This window comes from Oryza sativa, chromosome 5 (assembly GCF_034140825.1).
Source record: "Oryza sativa Japonica Group chromosome 5, ASM3414082v1".
In the NCBI taxonomy this organism is placed as follows: Eukaryota; Viridiplantae; Streptophyta; class Magnoliopsida; order Poales; family Poaceae; genus Oryza; species Oryza sativa.
Genome location: NC_089039.1, coordinates 20,645,872 through 20,665,096, shown reverse-complemented (window position 1 = coordinate 20,665,096; position 19,225 = coordinate 20,645,872). Strand labels below are relative to the sequence as shown.

General features: G+C 40.9%; 2 protein-coding genes across 2 annotated transcripts; one reads left to right on the top strand and one right to left on the bottom strand.

The window, feature by feature from the left end:
- Positions 1–8,191: 8,191 nt before the first annotated feature.
- On the top strand, positions 8,192–12,980 carry LOC4338817 (protein root UVB sensitive 6). The gene is made up of 14 exons (XM_015785227.3): positions 8,192–8,658; positions 9,609–9,707; positions 9,789–9,902; positions 10,170–10,241; positions 10,330–10,440; positions 10,574–10,693; positions 10,882–10,983; positions 11,075–11,147; positions 11,499–11,579; positions 11,666–11,730; positions 11,838–11,939; positions 12,037–12,222; positions 12,359–12,595; positions 12,687–12,980. Exons 1-13 carry the CDS (start codon positions 8,281–8,283, stop codon positions 12,425–12,427), a joined length of 1,572 nt encoding a protein of 523 aa, XP_015640713.1. The 5' UTR covers positions 8,192–8,280; the 3' UTR covers positions 12,428–12,595; positions 12,687–12,980.
- Positions 12,981–14,269: 1,289 nt separating this feature from the next.
- On the bottom strand, positions 14,270–19,004 carry LOC4338816 (PHD finger protein ALFIN-LIKE 5-like). The gene is made up of 5 exons (NM_001420515.1): positions 18,781–19,004; positions 18,604–18,636; positions 17,692–17,920; positions 14,946–15,075; positions 14,270–14,879 (listed from the first exon to the last, which is right to left on the bottom strand). The coding sequence occupies exons 1-5, from the start codon at positions 18,881–18,883 to the stop codon at positions 14,598–14,600; spliced, it is 777 nt and encodes a 258-aa protein (NP_001407444.1). The 5' UTR covers positions 18,884–19,004; the 3' UTR covers positions 14,270–14,597.
- Between the last annotated feature and the right edge of the window lie 221 nt (positions 19,005–19,225).

The following is a 19,225-nucleotide window of genomic DNA, read 5'->3' as shown; positions in this document are numbered from 1 at the left end:
AAGAAGGAAGAGATATAGTTTTGTCTTATTTATTCAGACCCCCTACTATTTTTTTTCATAGATTCATCACTGATTATGGCTTGCCAATGGATCTTCTAGTGCTTTAGTTTTAACTGAATTCTCAGTTAATACACTGCTGTCAAGCAATAACTCCGGTTTGCAATTCCATCCAAAGTACTGTAGCTATCGTCATCAATGACCATTAAGAATAATAAAAATGATGCTCGAAAAACACGCCGAATCAAATGGAATATTAGTTCTGTATCATTTGCATTCAGGACAGCATTGTACTATATATATTTGGGCGCTTTCATATGTTGCATCAACGCTGCACTTGGTCCAGAAATTAAAAGAGAATATCAATTAAAATCCCAAGCAGGACCGATTGATATCACATCCTAATTACTACCTCCATATTTTAATATATGACGCCATTGACTTTTTATTTAATATTTGACCATTTGTCTTATTTAAAAAATTATATAATTATTATTTCTTTTATTGTGACTTGATTTATCATCAAATGTTCTTTAAGCATGACATAAACATTTTTATATTTGCACAAAAAATTTGAATAAAACGAATGGTCAAACGTTGGTTAAAAAGTCAACGGCGTTATACATTAAAATACATACAGAGGAAGTATCATTTAAGATGAACTGGCCGGCTTTGGCTTAGGTACGAGTACGACCATAAACCAATGGAGCAAGCTAGCTAGCATTAGCAACAACGTGCTTAATGCGCAAGAAGAATGATTTGCTCGTGGCAGGAAATTAAGCACCCCTATGTTGACGCACTCCTGCATCGAAAGCGATCGTCCAGCATTCAAAGCATTAATTTGACCTCGCTCATCTTGATTCTTTTTAAGGCTTCCAAATTGATGCTTGATAAAAGACAATTTATCGTTCTTCTGAGAAATGCAGATTTATTCATCACCACGTGATTTGCATGAAAAAAAAAAGAAATATAGGCCAAACTGCACCGGAAGGATGCCAAATAATGAAAGGAATCACGAACTTAGCAATGATATCTCAAGTCTTAATAGCTCCTGCATATTTATTCCGTGTCTAAAAAAAAAAGGAAAATCACAAACTCAGAGCCTTGACAGTTGAGATATCTGGATTTTTCATATTTTGGTCCTTTTAAAAAACTTATTTCGCAAATAGACCCTTAGAAAAACTTATCCCAGAAATAGTCCTTTTTGGGGCGCCAGAGTGGCTGGCGCGACGGCGCCAGCCTCTTTGGCGCCGTCCTCCTGCCACCATGGCACACGCGAGCCGACGTGGCAGGAGGAGGGCACCAACATGGCTGGCGCCGCCCTAGGGAGGAGGGCGCCAGCCATGCTGGCGCCGCCCCCCTCCCCCCCACGGCCCACCCCTCGCCTCCATTCCTATTTCTCTATATATAGTTGCAACATTTTTATTTTTGTTTTATTTTTTCGGATGTTTTTTCGCACTTAGGATCACGATACAACCAACTACTAGAGAAAAAAAAATAAACTCGAACGGAATATACCATTTAGCTAGATATCCGAAAATAGTATACCACTTAGCCTACTTTGCACCTTCATCAAAATTAGACCATAACTCCTTTAGCATGTTAAACATAATGCACTCTACCACTATATGAAATTACTTAATCTCTAACCACATGAAATGATGTAGTTTTTTATTTTTATTTTACTTTTTTGATATTTTTTTCACACTTAGGAGAATACAGGAACCAACCGTAGAAAAAATAAACTTAAACGAATAAAATATGTGACTTCTAGAATTTTCCAAAGCTCTCCCAAAGAGTCATTCGGGTGTCATTTATTAAAATAGGCGTAACTTTCTCATACGGACTCAAAATCAGGCAAATAATATATCCACGGACATCTACAGAAAAAGTTACATCCGATTCTCCCCACTTCGCCGGCGCTTCACCGGGTTCAGCGATATTAAAACCTCCAAATTCCGCTTGCAAGATTGTGTTTTCGAGGAGAGAAGTTTTTCGGTAGAGCTTTGGAAAATTTCACATGCCACATATTTCGTCCGTTTGAGTTCATTTTTTATATGGTTGGTTCTTGTGAGTTCCTAAGTGTGAAAAAAATATCAAAAAAATAAAATAAAAATAAAAAAGTTGCACATCTCTCTCCTCTGCACTAGTTCGGAAAGAGAGAAGAGGAGAGAAAAAATTCTACAGGTCACATATTACGTCCATTTGAGTTTATTTTTTCTATGGTTGGTTCTTGTGTGTCCCTAAGCGTGAAAAAAAGTATTAAACAAATAAAAGAAAAATAAAAAATTTTGGGGGGGGGCGCCAGCCACTCTGGCGCGCTCCCCTAGCCACCTCAGCATCGCCCCGCCACGTCGGCAGGGGGGCGCCAGAGAGGCTGGCGCCCCAAAAAAGACCATTTCTGGGATAAGTTTTTCCAGGGGTCTATTTGCGAAATAAGTTTTTTAAAAGGACCAAAATGTGAAAAATCCAGGTTGAGATATCCTATTCTTCGTCTCCGGTTTTTTTGAGAGAGGTGTTTACCATAGGTTTGGTGGAAACCTAGTAAAGTAATTCCGTTTACACAAAATTTGCCTTGCCTAGACTATAGGTGCAAAATGCAAACTACGCTAAAATTTTCTGTTATAAAACTAAAATTTAGCTGAGTTCCAAGAACATATACTACTTACAAAGGTAATGAAACTAAATAGATTTATCGAACTTGGCCAAAGCCATCACCATTGGAGAGTGTAAAGGCAATAACAATGCGACCAAGTATTTGCTAGGCCTCAGCTGCCACGTAGGATAGATTAGAAACCTTCAAAGGACACCACACTCACAGTGCAAAGGTGTGGTTTAGAAAATCTATGGTGGGACTTATAAACATTTTGCATTTTAATCTCTTTTAGTTTACAATTTACATAGTACTCCAAAATTTGCAATCAACACCCAAAAGCAAGAAAAGTAATATAAAATCTCTCCCCTCCCCACTGAATCCACTCCATGGCCCCGATCCCCTTTGGACATCCCGCCGCCGGATGGCCTGCCACTGCCAGCTTCCTCTCTGCGCCCTACCTCCGTCTCTACTTGCTGCTGTCGACCACATCCATGTCCACATCAACAATCCCATCTCCTCCCCACTATCCGACAGTAGACGAGGGCTCACTGCTCGTCATGGTTGAGCTCCCCGGCGGAGTGGGGCGACGGGCTGCCGCTACTACTGTCACGGATCTCGTTGCTCTAAGACGACAGTTCTTGTGAAGAAGTTGAGGCTTCGCTGCGATCGAGGATGGCTGGCGACAGTCACGGGGACCTTGGTGCCGGCCTGCCTCTCCTCTCCAGTGGTGAATCCACCGTTGGGGCTAGTCGGTGTGCCAGCCCTAGCTCTAGCTGCAGGATCAAGACCTAATATTAATGTATGAGTTTGTTCACAGCGCTGGAAAAATTTACAGGAGCAAGCAAGCAACTAAGTGGTGATGCTGGTTGGCTGCAGGGCTATGCAACGATGCGTATCTATCATTAATATGCTCTTTATTGCTAGCCGATAGGATCATTTGTGATCATCAAATCATGGATCATTTTTACCCTTGGTGCAGTTGTAATGTTGCAGTCTGTAGCTGAATCCGGTGCCTATATATCTTCCAATATTTTTCAGGTCTCTCTGATCCACCGTGTGTTCTTTTTACCTTATCCGCTTATGATTTGAAAATTTTATTGACATAGATCACGGATACATGAAGATATTGTATTAAGACATTATCATAGAGCCCCATCTATATTTTCATCCTAGATTCGCCGCTGCTCCTCTCCTCCCACGGCCAGCGGCCCCCTACCCTTGGCCTGCGTGCCGATGAGCTCGGTGGCACGGAGCGGAAGGCAATGTGCAACAATTGTTTTAATGCTGACCAGATGCTGGTGTTTGATCTAAAACGCTGACTAGATCCATATAGTGATTGGGAGGCATGTTTTTTTTCTTGTTTTTTTAAGCAAAGATGCTCCTCAGATATGCCACTATAGTATGCACATCACCCGATAGGAACACACCATTGTTAGCATAGTATACTAGGCAGCACGAAGATGGTTATGTTAGGCGAAGTTACATAAAAGACGGACTCCCCTGCTTGTCTATTTGCAAATTCACACACTTTACTCCGACACCCTAGAAGTTTTTTTTTTTAAAAAAAAAGAAGAACTCCGATATCCTAGACAGAAAGAACATGTCAGTTTTTTTTATTACACATACAGGAGACGCAATCACGTAAAGTCATGAACACTCGTAATGCTTTCTTAATTGCGTCTAATAAGACAATATAACTTGCTATTTTGCTATTTTCTTAGTTTTTTTAAATATCAATAAGACATGCTGCGTTCGTTTTCAGAGGTTCCCAACTCCCCTCTTGTTTTCCATGCCACGCTTTTCAAACTTCTAAACGGTGTGTTTTTTTTTGCAAAAAGTGTTTTTTTGCAAAAAGTTTCTATACGAAAGTTGCTTAAGAAAATTATATTTTGATCTTTTTTGAAAAAAAACTAATACTTAATTAATCGTACGCTAATGGACCACATCGTTTTACGTACGGGAGGGATTAGTTCCCATCCTCCTTGAACGAACACAACCTTAGTTCGTTTCATCCTTTAGGATGAAATTTTTTATGGCATGTGAAACGAAACAAGCCATAATTAATCAAATATTAATTATTGTAAAAATACACCATTCAGCAGTTTAGAAAAATCTCCATATAGAAACAGAAAATAGCAAAAAAAGTTCTTGAGAACACACTTGAAATGTGGTGGGTTTTTCGTATTCTATACTAACATTGTCACCAATTACCATAATTTTTACCACACTTTAGCTGGGTTATAACAAACGAAAAGTAAACCACATTTTTGCTAGCAAAACAAGGGTGGTGTGTCACACCTTTTTAGTTGAAGACATGTGCGACTATGAAATATGTGAAAACAAATCTTATCACAAGTATAATCGTGAACCAAATAATGAACTAACATGATCAAAATTGTCTAACACGAGAGGTGTGATAATCTTTGATAAAGTTTAGGAGTGAACCAAACAGCAAATATGATGTGTCGTATGGGGGGCAGCAATTACTGATTGAGCACAGTACTAGTGGGAAAATTGCTATATATACAACCTAACTGTCCGAATCAAGTACGACTAAATTTGATTAATGATTGTATACACTGAATTTGATTAACGTTCGTATACGACTGTTGTGCATAGGAATACACTCTTCTTTGATTGATCTATAGTTGCATGTCTTTAATTAAGAAAGTCGTTCTGGACAGCGACACGGTCTTCAAAACACAACTTTGACTTCTTTTTCCTATAAAAATATTTATTGAAAAGTGATATATGTATAATTTTATGAAAGTACTTTTCAAGACAAATATATTCATATAATTTTTATATTTTCAAACTCAACAACTTAAGAGTTATTTATGATTTATATTCTTAAGGTTTGACTTAAACATTATCCTAAACAACTTCCTTTGCGAGTACGGAGGGATTACATGATGTACAATTGGATCGTATGTATAATAGTACTCTACTACTGGTCATTTGGGCTGAGTTCTTTTCTTAGGGGGTGTTCGGCACCCTTTTCCCAACCCATCTCCCTCATTTTCCACGCACATACTTTTCAAACTGCTAAACGGCGTGATTTTTTGCAAAAAGTTTCTATACGAAAGTTGCTTAAAAAATCCAATTAATCCATTTTTGAAAAAAAGATAATACTTAATTAATCAAACGCTAATGGACCGCTCTGTTTTCCGTACGTACTCCTCCGGTTGGGAACCGGGAATGGAGAACATGGCCTTAGAGTTCCCAACTCTCCTCCCTCGTTTTCCGTGTGCATGCTTTACAGACTGCTAAACGGTTTATTTTTTACAAAAGATTTTTTATATTATAGTTGTTTACAAAATCATATTAATCTATTTTTAAGTTTTTTAACCAGTACTGATCAATATTATGGTAATTTTTTTGCTTTGTTTCTCCATGTCAGGAGCCCGAATTCAGCCTTGGTGTCGAAGGTTTTGCCGTTACCGCGTAGGCTGCCGACGACGGAACCAACTTCTACCTACGGCTACGTTCGACAACGACCCCACGGCGCCGGGTGGGCTGGGCACCCGTCCCACCCACGTTCTGTCGCCGCTCCATCCACCCATCCATCCGATCGAGACGGACGGACGGTGATCCCGGCCGACGACCGAGACATAAAAAAGATCTGCAGCCACACGACCGCCCAGCAACGCACCGCAGCGAGGACGGAGAAAAGATCAAGGCGCGCGATCCCTCCCGAGTCCCCGGTTGGCTTGGCTCGGCTCGCCGCCGTCCACGGCGGGGCCGGTCCATGTCCATCGGTTGGCCGCCGAAGCCGAGCGAGCGAAAGCCAGCGGGATGGTTGGCCCCCCACGGCGGGAGGAAGATTGGGGTACGTACGTGTAGGGGTGGGTATCTGATCGGCCGGCAGCGGCGCCCACGATCTCGTGGAATCTGCTGGAAAGGGATGCCCATCCGTTTTGGGTGGTACAGCCGCGCGCGCACACAGTTGAAATTTGTTCTTCCTTTCCCTTGATCAAATTTGTCCGGCTTAGTTGTTTAAGGGTCTGATGTTTTAGGAGCTTTTAGCTGCAACAGCTACTTTTATAATCAGAAGCTCTCCCAAATAGTACAACTTTTCCATAAAATAAACTAGAAGTTAAAAGCTGGGAAACCCAACTTTTCCAGATTCACATAAGTTTCTCATAAGTTGGCTAACAACCAGCTGTTTCTCAAAATCTTAAGCTCCCTAAACGACGATGGGTAGAACTAGGTATGCCTTCGCGCATAAATACTTAAAAATATTAATTACTATATAAACTTCAGGCTTATTTGATTTTTTAAATATACCATTTAATAGTTTTAAAAATGTATTAACAAAAAGTAATAAAATTATGGTTTGGAGTTGAAAAAAAGAATGGAGCATCAATCCTCATTTATCCGGGGGATTTCAACTGTATTTTGCTACAATCATAAATGGATTTGAGCATTGTTCTGAGTTCTAAAAAAACAAATAAAAAAAAGTGTCGTGGTTTATGTCCCCTGCAAAACCTTTCTGGTGGTGGAACCAATCTGACCCAAGTTTAAATTATAGATTTGACACGAGCGCTCGTATTTATTGCTAATTTTTTTTTGAGTGGTGTAAAATGTATCCATCGACAACAAGACGTCTACAATGACTTCATCGATATCAAGATATGCTGATCTAGTCTTTTGAAAGTGCTAATAGAGATAAAGTGTGCGTATATACACCCTATGCGCACGTTGTGAGTACATGTGTTTTTACTATGTTTTTTTTTTAAAAAAAACAGAATGATTCTTATGATCATATCCAACTTATTACGTCCTGTCGTCCAGCAGGTCAAAAATCACAGAATGCGTCTCAGGAAATTTATGGATAGAAGATGCACCGGCCAGGTCATGAAGATCAGATCCAAAAATGCCTTTTTTTTTAAGCGAGAAAGGCACGACAAAAGTACAAAATTCCACATGTGATGTGTTTTAAATTTTTTTTGAAAGGGAAGACATATGCTCTGTGATTAAACAGCATCCCCCAGCTGTGAACAAATCTGGCGGAAAAAAATCATTTGTCTGTCTGACTCCACAAAAAATCCAATACTCATAAAAAAATCAAAACAAAAGCAATTCAATCAACAATTCCCAGCCACCCGCCCCACTATTCCCACCCGCACGAGACAGACAGGTGGGCCCAGAAAACCCCGGCCCCACCACACGGCCTCGCCGGTTGTACGCGTAGCCATTCCCCGCCAGCTGGCAGAAGGCCAAGCAGCCGACGACCACCCATCAGAGAAAGTTTAATATATTAGTATAATTCTATACTGGTTCCAAAATATTTATAATTAATTTAATAGCTAATTCATACTCCAATATTTACCTATAATATATACTAAGTACACAATCAATACTTTGAATCTACTTGTCATACGCACATATATTTTAGAGTCCGTGCTACAACTAGCTACCGCTGCTTTTCTCTCACATCTTTTATTTTATTATTAAAATATGTTTATAGCGGTCGATAACCTCTCTCTCACCCGTACTACCCACCATCCCACTGACAGGTGGGCCCACCAAGACGCGGCCCCACTCGTCAGTGACAGAAGAGGCTGGCATAAAGCCTCGCTCTCTCTCTCCCCTAGCGAGTGCCTCGCTGTTTCGCCGCACCCATCGAAATCTCACCCGCTCTCTCTCTCTCGCGCGCGCGCCGCCCACCCACCGCCGCACCGGAGATGGCGCCGGCGATGGGGATGAAGCGGCCGCCGGCGGCGGCGGCGGCGACGGCCACGCAGACCGTCACGCTTCCTGCGCCGGACGCGCGGGCGGCGGTGCGGGACGCGGTGCGCGTCGCCGTGCGGGAGGCCGAGCCGCCGCAGGCCCCGGCGCTGCCGCCGAGGGCGCCCGCGCCGGCGGTCGCGGTGGACGGGGTGCTGTGCCTGGAGGAGGTGGACGGGAGGAAGTGGAGCTACGTGGTGGAGGGGGGCGCGTCCCCCGGGAAGGCCGGGAGGGTCAGCGGGAGCGGGAGGGGGAGGGGGAGGGGTGGGGCCGCGTCGCCGATGGGTGTCACCTTCAAGGCCGTGCCGCTCCAGTCGCCGCTGCCGCCCGTCGAGGTGAGGGCGGGGTGAGGCCCGTAGGGATCTATGGGGATTGGTGGCATTCGTGGTGTTTTTTGGTGTTGGGATTTCGATTCCATGGTTGCGACCCACCCGTAGGGAGATCTGATTTGGAGTGAAATGATGCGTTCTTTCGTCCTTTTTTTTTATGGCTATGTTGTTGTTTCGGCGATTGGTTCGTTCCTCGGTGATAAATTGAATGTTTCGTGGGCGGTAACATCTCCTGATTTGTAGTTAGTTTGGTTTGATGGGATGCGGAAAAAGCATGGTTTAAGCGGATTTTCTCTCGTTAACAGTTGTAGTGTTTGATGGGGGTGAGATTTGCAGCTCTGTTGGTCCTGACTCCTGAGTGCAAAATTGGATCCAGAATTGTTGGCTCTGACCCTTCAATGCAAAATTGGATCCAGAATTGTAGGCTGTGGTGTTGATTTGTTAACAAACAACCCGGGAATTAAAAGTTATGCCGTTTGCTTTTGCCTGTTTTTGGCTGTGTGGAGGCAATTAGTGAAATTCAGGGGGATGTTTTCATGTATTTTTTCCCAGGTTCACAAGCTGTTCACCCACGATTTAATTTTTTTTTCAGTTCAGCGATTAAAATTCTTATCATGGGTCTGCAGGTTTAATTTGTCTCAGTTTGGGAACTGCAGGTGTTGTAGTTTTGCGCTACTCCATGTTTGATTTATGGCTATTAGTTGAGGTCCTTTGCTGTTGAAGCTAAGTTGCAATTTTTTTAGAAAAGTGATGCTTGTGACTCTTTAGAGCTACTTGTTCGTTGGATGGTTCTTAATAGCACTTGTTTCTTTTGTTTACATTCTCTTGGTGCCAACTGTTATGTTCTTCCCCTAGTTTGTTCTACTAAAATATTAGGTGCATCTGCTATGATCTTCTGGAATGACATGGCAATGAGTGATGAACTACGAAATGATTTTTAAACTTTTCTGTTGCAGGAAATAATGTCCTTCATTAGGTCATATGTTGTACCTGAAGGCTTTCCGGATAGTGTCACTCCTTCATATGTCCCATACATGACATGGAGAGCATTGAAGGTGTATTTTCTGGACATGACTTGGATTATTATCACTGTTGACTGTATTATCTTGCTAAATCCCTACTATTTCTCTTTTTAGCATTTCTTTGGTGGAGCAATGGGTGTATTCACGACAAGAACCTTGCTAAACTCTGTTGGAGTTGCCCAAAGTAGGGCAACATCTGGAGCTGTGGCTATCAACTGGATACTCAAGGTAAAAATGGTTTTTGGCTAGAACAACATAGAGAATAAGAATGGCCTTTCTTCAACCTGCCTAGCTTGCTATCTAGCTTGACTAATAGTTGATGTGGCACTAAACATTATCAGTACCCACTGACTAGATATCACCCTGCTACCTGCCTAGCGCGTAGTGCCTTAGTGATACCAGTGACCTACTCAGTATGATTTAGTTTCTAAGTGCTGATGTGTTCATATTAACCTTTTGTGATTGTGCTATTCTCTGATAGTTTCATTCCTACAGGATGGAGCTGGCCGAGTTGGAAAAATGCTTTTTGCCCGCCAAGGGAAGAAATTTGACTACGACCTAAAGCAGGTGCAATATTTGGAATCCATGTTTTGCAATTATTTTGAGCTTTATTTTGCTCTATGCAAAAAACTGATCGAAAACACTTTCACTTCAGCTTCGCTTTTCTGGCGATCTCTTGATGGAGTTAGGAGCTGGGATAGAGTTAGCTACGGCAGCTTTCCCTCAACTTTTCCTACCTATGGCTTGCATCGCAAATGTTGTTAAGGTTTGACCTAGCGGTTTACTGTGACGAGTCCTAACATTAATATGGCTTGTTTGATAAAGTTACTGTAATGAACCCTTTTTGTACCTGCAAATGTACTGAAGATTGTTCTACTTGATGAAATTGTTACATTCAGAATGTTGCTGCTGTTACATCAACCTCGACCCGTACACCAATCTACAAGGCATATGCAAAAGGAGAAAATATTGGAGATGTCACTGCCAAAGGAGAAAGTGTTGGGAACATTGCTGATCTGGTAATCATTCATCTTTTGCATTTTGTTTCTTGTTGGTCTGGTTACCATACATGTAGCTTATATATTCTGCTGGCATCATTTATGTTAATAGTATGCTGGCTACTAAAATTTGTCTTATTCAGTACTGCACTTATATGAAAATTTGCATTCAATAGTTCACTGATATTTCTGTCTTTTTATGTGTGAAGTTGGGAACTGGTTTGAGCATTTTAATTTCTAAGAGGAATCCATCATTGGTGACTTCATTTGCCTTCTTGTCTTGTGGCTATCTCCTTAGTTCATACCATGAGGTTTGCTTTTGAACTTTCTTGATGCTCTTATAATTAAATCATTCTGATAAAAGTTATTGGTTAACCAATCAAATATTATATGTATTCTCAGGTGAGATCTGTTGTGCTGAACACTCTAAACACGGCAAGATTTACTGTGGCAGTTGATTCCTTCATTAAGAGCGGTATGCAACTTTGACTTCTAGAGTCATTCAGACTTTGTAATTTGCAATAGGAGAAAAGTTTGTAGTTGTGTATACTGCTGCACCTTGAAATACAATGTGAAGCATCATCCTTAAGAAGTTCAGATGGCGCAACTAAATGTTCTGGATGCCACAGATAGATTTAAGAATGAATGGCAGACATAGTTGAAGACATTTATCAATATTCAATCTGCACATATTGTTTGAATAAAATGTGGAATGTGGAATTGCTTGAGCAACATATCGCAAAGAACTGTATTCATTTTAAAAGAAGTCCATGAAAAGTTGCAGTATTCAGTCTAATATTTGGATTCTCCATATCTATTGATGCAGGACATGTTCCCTCATTGAAGGAAGGAAACTCACAGGAGACTATATTTAATCCACCATGGCGGCATCAGCCAGTTGCAATAGGTTTGCATCTATAATTAAAGATTTTTATGTATTTTTTCATTCATGCAGATTTTAGAGCCTTTTTATAATCAATTTTGATCTTATAGGATCAAGATTTGGAGAGGCATTTCAGGAACCTGCTTCTTTTGTTGCCATAAGGCCTTTGTTTGAGGTACTATCTCGATGATGTTATTAGTATTTGTCCTTAGACTGTTCTTTTCCTTCATTAGCACAATAGAGCATTGGCATGTGTGAAGTTGTGATATATTTTAATTGTAGGATGAGAGGTACATTGTTACATATAACCCAACAAAGGACAAGGTATATGCTTTGCTCAAGGACCAAGCAAAGCCAGATGATATTCTCAAAGCCGCTTTCCATGTAAGTATTGATAACAAGGTTAACAACTTTGGCAATGCCATACTGGTCAAATTTGTTTGCATTATATCATCCTAATCAAATGTGTTTTGGTTTACAGGCACATGTATTACTACATTTTATTAATGCATCACATGCTAACTTGAATGCACGGAAGCGGATGAACTCCAATCGGTCATACCAAAATGCAAACCCACTGAACATGGACTTTATACCACACATTGCTGAATCTTGCAAGATTGTCACTTCATCATATGGAGTTTTCAAGAAGAAAGCGAGGGAACAGGTGAAACCGCACCACCTTTATCATTTACATTTTGTACCTGGTTTGGGCTGAACTACTAGTGAATAACAATTCCGACAAAAACATGGCATGATTCTCGTTGTATGGCATAACTAACGACTCATTTTCTGATTCGCAGGGATGGATAATGTCAGAATCATTGCTTAACCCTGGACGAGCTCGGTTGTGTGGAATAGTACCTCAATGACCCAATAATATTCGTTTGTTATAGTTGAATGGATGGTACAATTTTTTTTCATACATCGAATTCGGGCCCTATGTGAGTCAGCGAACTTCTTTAACTAAATCAACCATATCGAAGTGAAGTACCTGGCATGCACCGCGCGAGACAGGATGGATGGGTACTTCAACTTTGGTTAGTGCTCTCTTGATGTGAAACTATGAACATTGTTACCGAACCGTTAAGCATATTTTTCTTACTCGTTTTATTTATACCTGTTCTGCAGGAGCGATGTGCAACATCATGGGGTATGCTGACTCATGGAAAGACGGGGAAGGAAGGAGAAACTAACCAAAAAAAATACTGGACTAACAAGCTTCTTGTATATCTATCTCACTATCTGTATTTAGTACTCTGTATAATGAGACGGGTATCCGCCATATAGTCGTCGGTGTATGTATTGACCGACCTAGTTTTTGTTTCGACTCTACTTTCATTGTTTCGGCTAACTTCGCGAATCTGTTGGTGTTTGTAAATGCCAGTTTTTCCATAAAGAAGAGCTCTGTTTGTTTCCAACTCAGTTCTTGAATTGTTGCCTACTTTATTTGAGTCATTCGTTGTGCTTGAACCTGTAGCGTCAACTATCAAGAGCATCTGCGTTGTAGACTTGTAGTGATGGTTCTGACTCGTTTTGTGCAGAATTGTGAGTCCACACTCCACATGCTTTGTGTAGTTTTTACGTTCACATGCTAATATGCTCTGCATGTGTTGTCAACATGTCATTACTGGTTTTCTAGTTGAATTTTAAATCGATAAGATCGAGATATAACATATACTCCGTCCATCTCGTAAAAAATTCAATAACAAGAATGAATTTGAACGTGCTCTATGTCCAGATTCATTCTTCATTCATAGAATTAGAAAAAACTCTGTCCAGATTCATTCATAGGATTATATATTTTTTTAGATAGAGGTCCGGTGGTGTTTGAATCTCCTTAAGATGAAGATGAAGATAAATATTAAATGTTTTACGCAAAACAAGGTGGTAATAACGTGCAATTAATTGAGTTTTAATTATTACAAACTTGAAAAATGGATTAATGTAATATTTTAAAGCAACTTTCATATATAAAGTTTTCACACAAAACACACTGTTTAGCGGTTTGAAAAGCGTGCCACGAGTAGGAGAGTACTTATGATAAGATATAGACTCAATCATGAGGATGAATTTGGACATACACTATGCTATGTCTAGATTTATTCATAGATTACATTTTTTTTAATGATAGAGGGAGTAAGAGAATACTTATGATAAGATAGAGTGATCACTGGCTTTTGAAGATACTCCATAGACATGCCATGCAACAGTTACCACCTCATTTATACTTTCGTTCTCACTTTGTATAAAAGAGTAATATGTGGTTGGAGGAAGCCCACTGAAGCCCACTTACATATAACACCTCACTTACATTTTCGTATTCGCTTTGTATAAAAAGGTTAACCAGAGAATGATATGGTTAAAGGAACAAAACCTTATAAATTGGTTCTAGCCTTGCTTAAACTAGCAATGTGGTATTAAATATATGCACACAGCTCTCATGGGCCACACATGTCAAATCTTAATTGGACCAGGATGTCACACATCTGGATCACCCGATTCTCAATAAAAACCTCATATCACTTCTATCTTGTCACACATTATATTGTCATGTTTACTGCATACTTCATATGTCATTCATCCAATGCTGCGAAAATTTACATCTAACCTGGTGGTCAACTGCTCATAAGGTCATACCACCTTCAATTGACCAATATAAACTTCAAACAAGTTCAAATATTGGCTAAGAATTAGAAAGAGGATAGCAGTCAAGAAAGAAGCCAAGATCAAGAACTAGAATGAAACTAGGCAGTGAAGAAACAATGGTCAGAGAGTCCTTCAATTCAAGAACGTCTTTGACATATGTCTGCAGAGGCAGCCGCACCAGGGAAATGAAGCTAATATTACTACAGCGACCAAGAGTTTTAAGCACAATTAAAGTCAGAGCAACACGAACAGCTGGGGCACGATTAAATTAACAGTGTTTTGATTTGAAATGGAAAACCAAGTCTACGGGCTACAAAGCTAGGCCATATCTGCAGACATCTCAACGATTTGGCGCTGGTTTCCGTTCCGACTGCTGCTTGTTTGTGCTTGTCTCTATGCCCTTGCCCTCTTGTTGCCGCAATCTGGGCACTTGTAGTGTTTGATATGCTCGGCTCGAGCAGGTGTGATCTTCACGCACTTTCCATGGTACCACCGCTCGCAACTATCACAACAGATCCAAAACTCATCTTTGCCATCATTTGTTCCACAAGATCCGCACAGGGTGTTGTCGCGCTCCTCCTCCTCCTCGTCTGCATACTCATCGCCGCTCTCATCATCATCCTTGGGGGGTGCAGGTGGTTTTGGAGCCTTTGAATGAGACTCTGGTCTTGGTTGCTACAAACAGAGAAAATTATAAGCGCTGTGCTGCACCGCAGGCAGCAAAAGAGTATATGAAGATACCATTTTTGAGCTGGGCTTGTTGGGCTTGTTGGTACTGTTGGGCGCCTTCTCCTTGGTCTGTTTCTTGGCAGCGCCAGTCACAACTTCAAATATTGTAGGTAAGTTATTTATCATGTTGAAGAGCCGCCTCCTGTAAGAGAAACATAGCAGATGTTTCAAAACGACTTGAATTGCAGAATGAAAATGCACTCAATTTAGCCTCTCCATAAAAAAATGGATTTTCTCATGCCCATAAAAAGATGGCACGTACAAAAAAAATTGCACGTGATAAAGGCAAAGTTTAGTTAGCACAACAGAAAAACCATCTACTGTTTACTCTATGATCCTTTTGGTCATATATGGATTGCTCTAGGATCCCAAACTCCCAGTAATAGCAGGATAATGCTCATTGCTCACTGTTTGGTAGAATTTCAGTGATGGGTGCACAAACCAAATGCCATTGTATAATTAATAATTATTTCATGATTTATTTTAACATTTACTAAATGTTATGCAAAAGGATAAAGCTGTGATCAAGTTTAGCTTCTGCTGCAGGAGGAATGAACCCCATTAACCCTCAACTTCATATAAACTGGACAGGCTGCAATTTTGTTTTGTTTTTCTTGCGTACTTGTGTATTTGTAAGTTCACACATTTTCCTACTAATGGCCTATTGATTACATGTATTTCGTTGCAATGCATAAAGAAACACCTCAGACCACCTAGATATATCCATAGAATTTCCATCAACACCATGAAACTGGCAGGTTTAGAGAAGAAATTCCAAACCTGGAAGTAATAACCTCCAAATGTAGCTGAACTTGGTTATGGACTTATGGTTGAATGCCAAAAACCCAAGTTTTCACTCAAATGTTGAATGTGATGAATATGATTTGGTGAAAGAGATGTCATATTGTTTAGGTAATCAAGTAGGACTCGTCTCAATAGCACAACTATCATGACCACAAACCCACTATAGGATAGCTAGATCACTGACGCAAGTAGCAACTTATTGGCTTCTCTCTCCAGAATCTAGCCAATGGGATCACCCAATGTATAACTACTCAAGCAATAGCATTAGGTGATTAGGAAATTTGTAACTAAACTACTAAAGCAAAAGAAAGATTCAAGATTGTTTTGAGCTACAGAAACTTAACTGAATAGATCTTGTTAAAATAAATGACAAATGAATTGCATGATCAGTACAACAAACAAGTTATCTGAATCTAGATAATTATCAGTACAGCACATTCACTTTCTGTGCACATCATTTGTGTAGACTGTTTCAGCCTTATCGTCTTATGTTCAGTTTGTTACCATAAAAGGATTTTGTTTGTGTTTCTAGTTTCAACACTAAAGAAAGTACAGCCATCATATCAGAAGTAAACAGCTTGAATATACAGAAAAACCATGCCCCTAAGAATGCACTAGCTTTTGTAACTCTGTACACAATCTTAAAACCCTGAAGTGGACACTATGCTCCTACTCCCTCCGTCCCGAAAAAAACGAATCTAAGACTGGATGTGACACATCCTAGTACTACGAATCTGCCGAATCTGCCTCCAGATTCGTAGTACTAGGATGTGTCACATCCAGTATTAGGCTGGTTTTTTATGGGACGGAGGGAGTATGTAGAATTAACCTATTTTGGTCTGTATTTTGGTTTGTATACTTGTTCACTTCAAAAAAACCTTAAAAAACTCATATATGTAAAACATGTGCATCTGCAAACTTTAGCACAAAAAATTGTTCATATGTGCATTATGCAAAAAGAAAAGAGAGGTTATTTTGTATTGTGTGCCACATACAAATTTTTGAAGCATGCAGAACCAAACTGCAGGTTTGAGCTGCATATTTCCATTTTCTGTGGAACTATCCATATCAAACAAAAATATTCCAGAAAATAACAGATAGACAATTTACCCATAATGTGGGTGACCAAAACTTTGGCTCGTGAAATTGCTGTTCATTCAGCCTTGGATTTCATCACTTTTGCCTCTTGGCATAAGATTCTTGAACTTGACCTAGAGATGAGCATTCTGAAACTGGGACTAGTTTCATTATCTGTCAAGGCATTACAAACCACAACCCTTATCTGGACAGTGGACATGCTTACAATGGATTGACATTATTGAAAAAAGAAAACAAAATTCTTTGAATACTCTAGCATGCCACATTCACCAAGTACATGATGCCATGCAGCTGGCCTGGAAACTTATTTAGGCCATGGATGCAATCTTTCAAATATTTCTCTGAAGTTTACTGCCATTCTAGCAAAGAAAGCTTCCTACAAATTCATACACAGGGCTGCCTGCACATAGGAAGTCAGTGCACATGCTCTGCGTCAATGCATGTGCTGTTACCATTTCTGGCGTGACCTTTTTTCCTAGTATCAAACATGAACAAGGTGATTTTTTTTAGTTACCACGATGTTAAAAGTCCAGTTGGGTTAATTGTTCTTCAGCCATGCAGGATTAAGCTGATCAAGGAGTCAACCTCAACAAAATAAATTTTCATGGGGTATTTTCCTAAGAGAGAACATCTAAACATTGCAACAGAAATAAAAAAAACACTGAAGAGAGGAGAATCACAACAACTTAAGATGAGAATCAGAAGCTAGCAATGAGGTACTTAAGTCATGCTTACATTTCTATAGGTACAAGACTAAATTGTAGCTGAAATCCACATAAATGCATCCAATAAAAAAACATGGAGCTACATCCATACATTTTTCTGCAAGAAAAAGTTTGATAATCATTGAATTTACCTGGCCTCTTTGTCGAACCCAAATCGTGCTGCGAAATAAAACGCAACAGCCAGTAGCCATGAATCACTGTGGACAGCAACTAGTGCCAACCAGTCTTTCTCATTCATGCCGTCCCTAGCAAAATTGATTCCTAAAGCTGGTTCAGGGATCTCCGGAGGAACTTCCTCAGCAGGCAAGGTAACTTCCCATGTTTCATTAGGGTACCCATAAAGGCACAAGTTCTCCTTTTCTGTTCGAATGAAAGGAATTAGTAGACACATAAGAGTTATGTCCGGGCAGCACTTGTTATGCAAAAGGCAAGCAGAATCTACGCAAGACAAAGAAAGAAAGTTAATGTTGGTTGCATACACTAACAGGCAGCATAAATGAAGCGGCCTCACACTTGCAATGGCACAAGAAGGCTAGCTAATTTCAGTAAAAACATCTAACTAATTCAAAAATGGATGATGACCCTACACTGCATTGACTGGGAAACAGCTTTGAATCAGACAAAGCAGCCCAAAAAAAAAATCAAGAATCAGCAAGTGGGAGAGTCCATTTACCCCCCACATTGATACTCTCCTCAAATTCCTCCATATCCTAACAACAGCAAATGCTGAATTATAAATAGCTAACAAACAAACAAAAAAAATCTAAGAGTTACCACTGATACTATTTCGATCAGCAAGCAATCCATATTAGCCTCTAATCTACAACCCGAAACACACATCACGCCCCAATTAGTCACTGCATTGATGAAAGCTACAGGGCTACTAGCCTACTACTACCAACGCAGAGCACAGCAGCCAAAAAAAAATCAAACCAAATTTAGCTCCGAGACTCCCAGCAGAGCAACGCGACGCCCCATCCCGAGCAACACCGGTTGCTCCAGCGCCCGAAACCCTACACGCGAAGAGATCGAGCGTGACTCACCTGGGTCGCAGAGCTGGTAGAACTTCTCCACATCTACACACAAAAAGAAAACAACACACCAGCCCCAAGCCGGGCAGCAACGAGGCACGTCAGCGACATCAGGGAGAGACCGAACAGCGCAAATCCGGAAGCTAACAGTAAGGAAGCGGGAGGGAGAGGGGCGGGGGGAGAGATTACCGGTGGTGAGGGCCTTGATCATGCCGGCGCGGCGGCCGCGGAAGTCGCGGAAGACCTCCTCGGCCGTGCGGGAGGTGTACGGCCCCCCGGAGCCTCCGTCCATTCTGGGGTCGTCTTCGGCGGCGGCGCGGCTGTTGCGGATAGCAGCGGCGGCGGTGGCGGCGGCGAAGACGAGAGAAGAGGAGGAGGTGGGGGTTGGAGGCGGAGAGAGAGGAGACAGGGTCGCGCACCCGAAGCGAGAGGGGGTGAGGTTTTATTTGGGTAGAGGGGGCCTGCGTGTGCCGTGCGTGGTTCCGGGTGGATTTCTTGCCCCCCGTCGTTTTCTTTTCCGGGTGGAACCCTGGCTGTCAAAAGGGTGTGTTAAGATCCTGGCAAAAATTTTCACCCTATCACATCGAAGGTTTGGACACATATATAAAATATTAAATATAAAAAAATAACTAAT

Coding starts and splice junctions, on each gene's coding strand:
- LOC4338817 (XM_015785227.3), top strand. CDS start 8,281: ATGGCGCCGGCGATGGGGATGAAGCGGCCGCCGGCGGCGGCGGCGGCG. Junction 10,242..10,329: donor TTGACTACGACCTAAAGCAG/GTGCAATATTTG, acceptor CTTTCACTTCAG/CTTCGCTTTTCTGGCGATCT. Junction 11,940..12,036: donor TTCTCAAAGCCGCTTTCCAT/GTAAGTATTGAT, acceptor TTTGGTTTACAG/GCACATGTATTACTACATTT.
- LOC4338816 (NM_001420515.1), bottom strand. CDS start 18,883: ATGGACGGAGGCTCCGGGGGGCCGTACACCTCCCGCACGGCCGAGGAG. Junction 18,637..18,780: donor GATCAAGGCCCTCACCACCG/GTAATCTCTCCC, acceptor TTTTGTGTGTAG/ATGTGGAGAAGTTCTACCAG. Junction 15,076..17,691: donor GGGTTCGACAAAGAGGCCAG/GTAAATTCAATG, acceptor TTTCTCTTACAG/GAGGCGGCTCTTCAACATGA.